Genomic DNA, 10,962 nt, shown 5'->3' on the forward strand with positions numbered 1-10,962 from the left:
ATGGTGTTGACTCCAAAAATGAATTGAAGTAGAGATTTATAGTAACTAAGTACCTTTACTTAGTTACAGTACTTAAGTCATTTGTTTGAGGATTTGTAATTTTACAAAGTATTTTTAAATCATTACTTTGACTTTTATTTTGTTACTTTTAAAACCTAAAAATGATACTTTTACTTCTTTACTTTAAAGTTTAACACCTACTTGTTACAAATGAAATCTGTCTGAACTCATCATGAAAGTTGTTTATGTGCTCTAAAAAATTTAAGTGTTGAATTTACTCAACTAAGTCATGTCAACTACTTCCATTAAACCCAGTAGAGTCAATCTGAGGCAGTATTTMATTTTAAAGAAATTGACCAATTTACTCAACTTGGTTTTGTGGAGCCAGTTTTGTTCAGTAAATTTAGCAGTTTATTTGTTAGAGAGCATGGAAAAGTACTTTTACTTTTACTTTTCCAATTTTTGTGAACAGTTTTATGACTTTAACTTATCGGTAAGTACTTTTCTCATCAGTGAGATTTTTTTTTTCTCACCAAAGTCATTTTCTGTCACAGTATTTTTACTTTTACTTAGTCAATCTTTTCAAGTACTTTATAGACCTCTGTGTAGATCCACTAAGAGTTTTGTTAAAATTCGTTTTGGTAACAGACACACACATAAACACAAACCCTGCCTTTTGCTTTCCATTGGCAGGCAATAACTACAAAAAACATTTAATTTCACTTGCAACAACAAAAATAAAATAAAATAAAACAACTTTAGGATGGCCACCATAGCCAATCCAGTTTAGCATCCAAAAAATGTTGTTATAAATGCTTCTTTCTGTCAGCTTTTCTAACCAGGCTGACATGGCCTTTAGTTTGAGATTCTGGAGGCTGGGAAGGAKTTTTCTGTGCGTAAACTTTGACAACAGTCCAAGTTAAAAAAATAAAGATTTCCACAAATATTTTTAATCAAACAATAACTCAGAACTCTAAAGGTTTTAATCGGTTTATTGATTTTCCATCACCTTTGACTGAGTTCGTACCATGGATGGACTTTGTAGCTTGTGAAAAGAATGCTGTTACTAATTGTATAGTTGGTAAAAGATTAGTGCTTTCTGCTWAATTGCCAGTTTTACAGCTCACTCATCGGTGTCTGGACCAAACCTTCAGCTGCAGTGTCTCTGACGCTTCAGTGAGAGCACACGGTGTGGTARGGTTTGGGTCTAATAAGCCAACAAAGCTCATTAGGTTTCAGAAAGCTTTYAATGCAGTTTGACTAAGCTGCCAGCAGCAGAATGAGGTTCACAGGTCAAAACAGAGAAAACAATGCTGTGCAGAGGTGAGCAGATTGGATTAGGTGGACTTTGAGTCTTAGTAATCAGAATATCCCACAGGTATAATGTAGCTCTGTACCTTCAGCATCTTACATAAGCTAAGACAAACAAAGCTAACCGCCGCTGATAAAACGAACCCTGAGACGCCTAATGTGCCTGCATCTCATATTTCAGCATTATTCTTCTCCTGTTTTCCTTAGAAGAAAATCTCCTATTTGAAAGGTGATTAACAGAAAATTCTCATTATTTTACAATTCGAGAGCTTTGAATAAATTTAAGAATTTAAGGTTAGTTCAGATCTTTTGACCTGGAAAGGAAAAACTTGGTAAACAAAATGGATAAAAGAATGGATGGATATACGTTTTTCTTCATCGGCACAATTCAGACAAAAATACTGAAATGTCCATGCTGGGCATTTTCCCTTTGTTTTTTTTTTTTTTTTAACCATTTAAGCATGGGATTAACATTTAAAAGAGACAAAATAGGCTCCAACATTGTTAGTTTAAAAAAGTTCCATGTTTCACATCAACAAAAATTAGTTTTTCAAAATTTCTTCTTCGAAAAGTATTTATCAAGATTTCAGGTGTTTTTCCTTTTAAGAAGAGTATTTGTCTGTAAAAAAAACTCATCAGAAAATGTCAGTTTTAATAAATTAATAAAATAGCAGTAGCATGTAAGAAAATTCGTGTTCAATAAACTGAAGTCGATATTAAAACCACCATTGTTAAATAAATTGATTTGTAGAAGGAATCAAACCATACAACACCAGAATTCTGGATCTGAGTGAGGTTTATTGTCACCCAAGCTGATAGGAAACCACACTGCCCAAAAACCAGGAAGTTCATGTATTTATACACCTTCTTCAGTGCCTGCGTTCGCCCCCTACTGACCTACGGCTGAATCACAGACATTCAGACAAAATTCTCGCCTACTGTTATCATAACGGTTGATTATGTGTTGTCATATGATTCGGACATGTAACTAATCTATATCAATCAAAACATAATAGATTAAACACTGTCAACATTACAAAAAGGAAAACCTAAAAGTATAGTGTTGTGCTTTTAACATCAGTACTAACCTCTAATAACTTTAAATTTCTTCAAGCAGTTTACAAGCTAGCAGCAAGTCTGACCACATTAAAGACCAAAGTAGATTATTTAGACTTAAAATGTCGCCGGTGTCAAACAATTTGTTGCAATTTCTGCAAATGCTGTTTTACAACACTTTACACCATTTAGTTTGCTAGGGCAAATATTAGCAGCAGCAGCTAGCTGTGTCAAGAATCTCACAATTTCTCTACCGGATTAAAGAGCAAAAAAGAAAACTGATGTAAAGGGTTGTTTTTGTGTGAACTGTAGCAATCCACTTTGGCCACACTTAGATTAGCCATTAGCTGATGWGAAATAAACTATTTTTCTCTAAACTGAAGTCAAATGAAGTTTTCTGGAACAGGTAAGATAGTAATTGTTCAGAACGTTCAAGTTTCATGYGATTTAGAGACGTTTTACTTTTTAAAGAAAGTAAAAGAAAGTCCCTCAGACCGTTTGGTGTATTTTGCCAAACAGCAGCTTGAGTGATAATTGCAGTCTGGAAGTTGGTGCGTGACCTAAGATAAAGGTGTAATTTAATTTCTCATGCAGCTGTAAAGCTGTGTAATTTACTGTGTGCTCTGCTGTGTCAGGCCCAGTCGACTTGACAGTGACTTTACATATTTACCTGTTACACAACCGTTCACCTCTGTTCAGCTCAGCCCGGCTGTGTGTGTGTGTGTGTGTGTGTGTGTGTGTGTAAACATTACTGAACTTAATGAGTGAGGAGTATTCAGATTCTCACAGAGGAACACGTGAAGAGCAGAGGAAGGTATGATGGAGGTTTCTTTATGTGGTTATAAGGTTTATACAATTTTTATTCAGTTTAAATATATTTTTTGTACAATTTTGCTTTTATCAATTCAGTGCAATGATTCCGTCACTTATTTATTTATTTTTTAGTATTGTTCACTAGTTAAGGGAATACGGAGCCCGCGAGGGGACATGGGAGATTTCTTTTCTTTTGCATTCCCTCGTAATACTTTTTCGTTACCTCACAATACTTTTGCGTTACCTCGCGATATTGTTTTGCGTTCCCARGCAAAAGTTTGWTTTGTATATGAACTGAATTAAATCAGASTTTTATTTTGAAATATCCGGTTACCAAAACAGGARGTGTCYCCACAAGTTCGTGAAATTAACATTGATGTTGCGTGGCTGCACTGTGTTAAAATATCGGCAWATGACATACTGTACTTCCATGCGTGGCTGTGTGATATATTCATTCTGAAGCTGAATTAAAGCAGTAGGCTAASMRYDTAATGGTGAACATGTGAGTTTGTTAATAAACCYGCAGGCACAACAGTGATAAACGACTTTTGCGAGGGAACGCAAAAGGTATTGCGAGGTAATGCAATACTTTTGCGTGGGAATATGTCCCCTCGAGGGCTCAGTAAGGGAAAAATATGCCTCTTTGGAAAAAATTTAAAAAAAAATTGCAATACTCAAATTTCCCTTCTTTTGCAACAATGCACAGTCATAGATGTGTTGACAAAGAAATTGCAAATGTTCTCATTCATCAGGGAAATGGAGTCACACCCGTTGGGAAGCCAATAAAGAGGAAAACTGAGGCTGCTCGGGTTGCACAAAAAAGGCCTTAAGTCCTTTTACAAAGCTTGGTAAAAAGCCCTGCAAATGGCTTTCGAACACGTTCTTGAGACTCAGCAGATTAATTGTGAGATCGTTTGGACACGATGGTCCCTTCTCAGCAGTTTTCTCTCCACTTGTGACGGTGTCAGAAAGTTTTTTAAAATGTACCTTGTTGTGTCTTTCCAGAGCATAATGGTGCTTCTCTTGTGGCTCGGCCTGCAGCTGCTGGTGACCGTCCGGTCCAGCTCCGTCAAGAACTGCCACCCCAGCTGCCACTGTGACGTGGAAAGCTTCGGGCTGTTCGACAGCTTCAGTCTGACCAGGGTGGAATGCCGAGGTCTGGGTCCCAGCGCCTCCATGCCCATTCCCATCCCACTGGACACCTCCCATCTGGACCTGTCTTCCAATGAAATGGGCCCGCTGAGCGACGCCATGTTAACTGGTCCAGGCTACACCACGCTAGTTAGCTTGGACCTCAGCAGCAACCGCATTACAAAGGTCAGGATTCCAAGAAACTTATGTAGACCTTTAAACAAAGGTTTACACACAGAGGAGCCTTGTTCATATAACAAAAATCTYTATTATTAACAAAACAAAAAACAAGAACATCTAATCCCTCTAGAACAACAATGTATATAGATACACATTATACTGTTTCGTATTTCTCTAACAATCCAACTTTTATCATTTTCTTAAACATACACAGTGATCCTGCATTTTTAACATCACTCCCCAAATTATTCCATAGCTTTATTCCTTGAATTAAAGTTTACTGTTCCTTCAAACTAGTTCTGAATAATTTATTCTAACTTCCTTCATCTGTTTGTGTCTTCATAATGTAGAGTTTGGCTACATTCAGTTGAATATTTGTAAAAACTTGTCAATATGACCTTCCCATCGTCAAACCCAGCTGCTGTTAGTTTACATGAAGGACGATGAAAGAATTTACAGTTTTTCTCACCAAAATGAGTGACTGTCATGTCTGAAAACATCAACCATTTCTGTTTGTTTCATCAAGGCAGTTTCAGTTCCAGAGTAGAGTCAATGCCTAACTTTTTCCCCGTTCCTTTTTTGTTCTGTCAAAGTGCCATAATAACTGGTTCTGTTACCACCACGTGTTATTGGTCAAAGCAAAAAACTGCTTAAGTCAGCGCTTTATTGCAGCATAATGATGACCAGTGAGAAAAGCTAAAACAGTATATAACCCCTAAAACTACTGTTTTTTAATCCAAAAAACAAAATAAATAAATAAAGGCTCAGTTTAATCAGTCATCTACATTATTCTGTGTATTTTTGAAAACTGAAATTTTTGCCACATATAAACAGAATTTGGTGGAAAAAACAATCGATTTTTAAAAACACTTTCCACGGAAGAAGTGCTTATTTATTGTTTTTGACGGATCTGTAAATGTATSCATTTAATGGATGATAACATCCYAAGCGGGTGGCAGCATACYTTTACACACACGATTCACATGGATTTTATTTTGAAATCAGAAGTTTCAAAAAGACGACGGAGATGCAGTTTTAACTGTGTTTGGACTCCCGTCTTCCACAGAATTAACTATTTTTACTCTGACTTCCACATTTTTCACTCTCGGACTTCCTCTGTGTTTCCCACCGGACAGGACCGGACCTGAGTGGAGTGGATGCTGTATAAATTGCGAACTGTGCAGTGTAGTTGAGCGGGACCGAACCGTATCGAGTGTAACTTATTAGGGGTTAGTCACAAAATAAAGCCAGTGCATAAAACATCATGAACAATAACTATTTTTCTCTGATTTACAGCAACCTTGTTTAACAATATCATTGGGTGTTTTAATATTGCTAGTCATAACCTATATAAACCTGGATTTAAATAAAACATGCGTATAAATTCTTTATGCAGCACTGTTTCTGGATACCAGTCAGCAGACGGAAATGCCAATTGACTTGTAAAGAAATAAAATATTTAGATACAGCAAAACCCATTTAGCATGTGTTCCGTTTTTTTCATCATTTTTTTCCCATGTCTCATCTTTTTTTTAGGTAAGTCCCAATGCATTATCCAAGCTGCGTTACCTGGAGAGTCTGGATCTGAGCCACAACAGCCTGGAGAGCCTGTCGCCCAGCTGCTTCTCAGGGCTCCCTCTGGCRGAGGTTGACCTCAGTCACAACAGCTTCCGGGAGTTTGACATGGAAGTGTTTGCTTCCAAAGTGAACGGTGAGCCTCTCACTGTGGATCTGTCCCACAACAAGCTGGTGTCGGTCTCCACCAACTTGCACAGCAGAGTTTTACGCATTCAGAGTGTAAATCTGTCAGCCAATCATCTGGTGAACGTACCGAATATAGCAGGACTTCCGCTGAGGTACCTCAATCTGGACGCCAACCCCATCGCCAAGATCACGGAGGGAGCCTTCTCTCACCTGAAAGATCTGGCTTATTTATCTCTTAGTGGCCTTGGCGAGCTGCAGGTTGTTGKGCCGAACAGCTTTAAAGGTCTCCAGAACCTGCAAGTTCTGGATCTCTCCAACAACCCTGAGCTCAAGAGTCTAAGTCCTGCAGTTTTCACTGGACTAAACTCCCTGCAGGAGCTGAACCTATCCGGCTCCGGTATGACGTCTCTGCCGACGAACATGCTGACCCACCTTCCCAGCATTAAGAGTATCAAACTTGGACAAGGCATCCACTGCTGGAAGACCCAGAAACAGGGCCAGTTCCATCGGCAGACGGGTCAGGCCCAACATAACGAGGTGCTGCACTGTAACGTGGAGGGCGTCGTGTTGTGAGACTGTGCCTGATCCTGATTGCAGGGCTGTGGCTCTTCTGCTTTGATATGCAAAACAGTTAGTTTTTTTACTTGCTCTCACTCAGTTAAATCTTCTCCAGGGTGATACTGTGCATTATCTTCTAAGGTATTAATGTAGCAATCAAAAACTCCTGACAAATCATCCTACATTATCCTTTTTTTTTATAATATACAGGACAACTTCCCTAATGTCATATTGAACCGGTCTTGTTACAACATTTCTTGAAATGTTGGCTCTATGTTTTCCAACCCATAGAAACACTTTAGGATCTACTTGCACTTTTCACATATACTTTATTTTCTTCATTGTTGCACTTCATCTGGTCAAAGAAAACGTTAAAGGAAGTATTCAGAACCCACCACGCCATATCCGCACTGATGGATAGTATCACTGCTTGACCACTAAGTTTGCATTTGACTTTGAATGTGATCCCGGATGGAAAAGGAAAATTCTGAGAAGCATTTTAAATAAGATTTATACCACTGTTTGAAGCTACAGTCACAAGCTGTTTAGCTTAGCATGAAGACTAGAAAAATGTGGGAACCATTAGTCTGGCTTTTAATGTTAACTGTTGGTTCAAACACCGTCTATACTACTTTGAGTATTAAATAAAAGGGTGGGGGTGTTGCTGCGTTTGTTTCTTCTGTGTTTACATTTGAATATATCTTCTAAAGTGGAGATATTTAAAAAGTATATTTTTAGTAAATCTGTGAGGAACAGAGAAATGTAAATTGAGAGATATCAGTGGCAGACGGGGCGGTAGCAAATTATTTCCTTACAACCTGCTGGCTGTGAGACTTAAATAAATTTGAAGCAGAAAGATTTGAAAGAATCCATAAGTTTTTCTCCTTATGTCTATATACATGCAAAATGTGTTAACCTGTGTAATTTACATAGAATCCATACAACTTGACGTGCATGGATTCAGTCTATTTGAGTACACGTTTCCAATGAAGAAAGACAGAATTGGAGCAGTTTTTGAATAARTATTGTGCTTTTTAGACCTGCACATTCAGAACTGCAAGCCTCTGCACTACAAGTGATCTGTGAGAGACGTCCGTCAAGCTAAAACTGTCTCTGTGTTTTGGTTTGTTGTTAACGTGGACGTTCTCTTTCACTGGCACACCACATGGTTGTGTCAGCCACTTACGGAGAAATGTGTGGATGGAGATTTGTTTTTAGAATTGGAGAAAAATACCTTTTTTTAAGAAAACATCCAGTGTAGTGTAWATGGGTCCAAATCCATGTTAAAAAAGTTTTCACCAGTTATTGAGGTCAACATTTTTAACCAATTTAGAGACGATAAGGCTACATGATTATAGTCTTAAATCAACAGTATGCAGTATTTTAGGACATGTTATCAGATATGCATTAGATCAGTATAATTTAAGTATAACTAACTAAAGATGGCCGCATCTTTGTATCTAAACAAACACAGCTAGTCTCCTTAGTCTGCCCATGTGCTGCTACAGTATATTCTAAATAACTAACAGAGGAGGGTTAACCAGTTCTTTAAGGCAGGTGAAGATTGAAAGGTTGAGTTTTCATCTACCAGTTTGGTCTTTAGCTTTTGTTGGAGCAAACACCCCCCACCCCACCTCCACCCCCAACATGTTCGCCCCGTGTTTCTAAATGAATGTAAAGTKCTGAATGTAATAAAGGCTGCAGTTTGCAGCTTCACCACTAAGTTTATTGAAATCCTGCACARGGCTCCTTTAACGATGAACGAAACTGAACGGCTGCTCGCTAACAACTATTTCTCAAGGATCTTAACCCCAAAATTCCAAAGATGAGATTTCTTTTTGTTTTCGTTTTTGTTACGACCAYGTAAAGTGTTACGACTCTGGCAGAATGACCATTTCATCCCTTTTACACCAGACTCATACTTTAACGAGCAAACTGTGACCAAGCTGACCAAAAGTCTTCTTTAATTTTCTCTCTTCTTTGTTTATAACATTTGGACCAAAAAAAAAGGAAAGAATGTACCACACATTTAGTGAAACGGATACTGGTATGTCTCAAAGCACATGTGTAAACATACATGGCATTATTTTTGGTATTTAGAGGACAATCAGTTGTATTCACCAGGTTTGTGACTGTAATCTGCTTTGAGATTTGTTGGAAATCTATCTTTGAGTTCAGAGGTCTATATTTGTATGAATGTAACTAACTATACTGTAAACAACTTTATATATGTGTGTGTGTGTGTGTGTGAATCCTGTGTGTAATAAATGGACCTTTCTCACATTTTTTGAGCGTTCTTCATCGTTTCTGTGACGTTAAAACAGCAACATGCAAAGATAGAAAGGAGCCCGCATGCAGGGAAACATTGTGTGTCTGCACTTGTCTTTTTTTTCTTACTGTGGGAGTTTTGTGTCTGCGCAGGACTGAATCATACCAGGGTGTGGTTCTTCTCCAGAACACGAGGAAAGGCTTAGATGTGAGCAGTTTATCTATTTTCTTTTCTTCTCTTTTTAATGCAGATCAGGAACAGATGGTGTATAGAACACTTTTATGATTTTTTTTTTGAATAGAACTCAAGCTCAAAAACTTTTGCGGGGTGTATTAAAAAACAAACAAAACAAAAATAAAGGCTGTGAAGTGGGAAGAAACATAAGGGTTTGGCTGGTTTCTGCGCTACACTGGGCTGGTAACCTGCCAATGAGCTGGGAGGGAAGAAGAACCAGCTGAGAAAGGAGGGGGAGAAAAAAAAAAGAAGTGGATATCAGACACAACAGCCAAAAGACATCTTGTGCACGCCTGGCACGGAGTACAATTTTGGCTTTGTGGAATAAATAAAACCGTCTCATTGGGCCCTGTTTTCTCTGACACATCTGATTTTCAGAAACACTCAACCACAGGAACTGTTGCATCAGAGGTGTGTGTGTGTGTGTTACAGKCTGACTTACTGCAGCTCGAGAATAAATGAAAGTTCTTAGGTAAATCATTAACCAAATTGAAATCTTCACAGTTTTCAGGAGTAACTAAGTGTGAGTCAAACGGCTTTTCCCACTCAATGTCTAAAGGCTGATAATGAAAGACTGGTAAACGAACCTCATTGCAGAAAACACTGTGGTTTTATGTTTTCTCCTTTTTTTTCTGTCTCTCTTGTAAAACAATGGTGTGTTTAGACCCCAAAATGCATCCATCATAAACTCCTCCATTGCAGTCACCAGAGTAGACTCTTCATGTTATGGTTGAGAAAAATGAAACGCTACAAGGAAAACTATTTGGAGAATCGTGAGTTTTTGGTGCTCATGTTGGGCCTTTTYTTCCAAATTTGTCCCTGACCTAAGCAGACCTCTAAACTCTGAAGAAAATAAAAGCATTTGTCGCATCAGCTGTTCTTTAGCGTTGGAAAAAACATCAAAATTTCTATATTATGAAAAATATATGTACATGCATAAGCCTTTGATCAAATGAGAATTCCATAAAGGGAACTTGTGCAAAATCTTTTATGTCTGTTAAATAAATGCTGTACCAAAATCACTTGATCTTCTCAAAAATAGGTGAAATTTTATTGGAAACATAAAAGGAGCTCCATCTGACTCAGCATTTTTTATGCTCCTATTTTCATCTTAAATGTTTTGTTAGCTTTGTTTTTAAAGACACATGATTATTTGTACTTTTAGTATGACAGAATTCATGATTGCTGATTTTGTGATGTGATGTGTTCCCACACAACGAAACTTAAAACCCATTTTATCCACCACTGTTAAAAAGGTGAAAGGGAACATTTATATTTTTGTCTTGGTGTGTGTGTTTGTGTATCTGTTACCAAAAATATCTTGTCATGAACTACGGGACAGTTTTTACTTTTAAGGTTTGATCCGATTGGTTAGATCATTTCTCYTTAAAATATTTGTCTAAAATGTTGCAATAAAGGCAAAGGGATTCTTTGAGCTTGTTTTTTTATTTTTAGTTACAATTACAAAACAAAAGTCTGTTAAAGAATAATAACTTTAAATTAGGGGGATAGAGGTAGAGTGTTTTATTACCCAGGTCAAAATTTTGCAAAGTGTTCCTCAAATTTTTGACCTTCCTCTGAGTGCTTTGAAGGATCAGGGAAGGGTTTGAGGAATTTGCTGCAGGAAAACTCGGCGAGCTTAAGCAAACATGGATATCGCTTCATCTTTCAGCACATTAAGAACTATTTGAGTGGTTTAAACTTTA

The 10,962-nt window shown here is 37.7% G+C and overlaps 1 protein-coding gene across 2 annotated transcripts in view; it reads left to right on the plus strand.

Moving 5' to 3' along the window:
- Positions 1-10,691, plus strand: part of tsku (tsukushi small leucine rich proteoglycan homolog (Xenopus laevis)) — a 17,653-nt gene extending 6,962 nt beyond the window's left edge. For both annotated transcript variants that reach the window (XM_014019940.1, XM_014019939.1), the window contains exons 2-3: positions 4,186-4,497; positions 6,028-10,691. In XM_014019940.1, the coding sequence (XP_013875394.1) occupies positions 4,192-4,497; positions 6,028-6,768 (1,047 nt within the window). In that variant the 5' untranslated portion in view covers positions 4,186-4,191 and the 3' untranslated portion in view covers positions 6,769-10,691. The remainder of the gene's footprint in view (positions 1-4,185; positions 4,498-6,027) is intronic.
- Positions 10,692-10,962: the final 271 nt, after the last annotated feature.

This window comes from Austrofundulus limnaeus, unplaced genomic scaffold (genome assembly GCF_001266775.1).
Source record: "Austrofundulus limnaeus strain Quisiro unplaced genomic scaffold, Austrofundulus_limnaeus-1.0 Scaffold236, whole genome shotgun sequence".
NCBI lineage: Eukaryota > Metazoa > Chordata > Actinopteri > Cyprinodontiformes > Rivulidae > Austrofundulus > Austrofundulus limnaeus.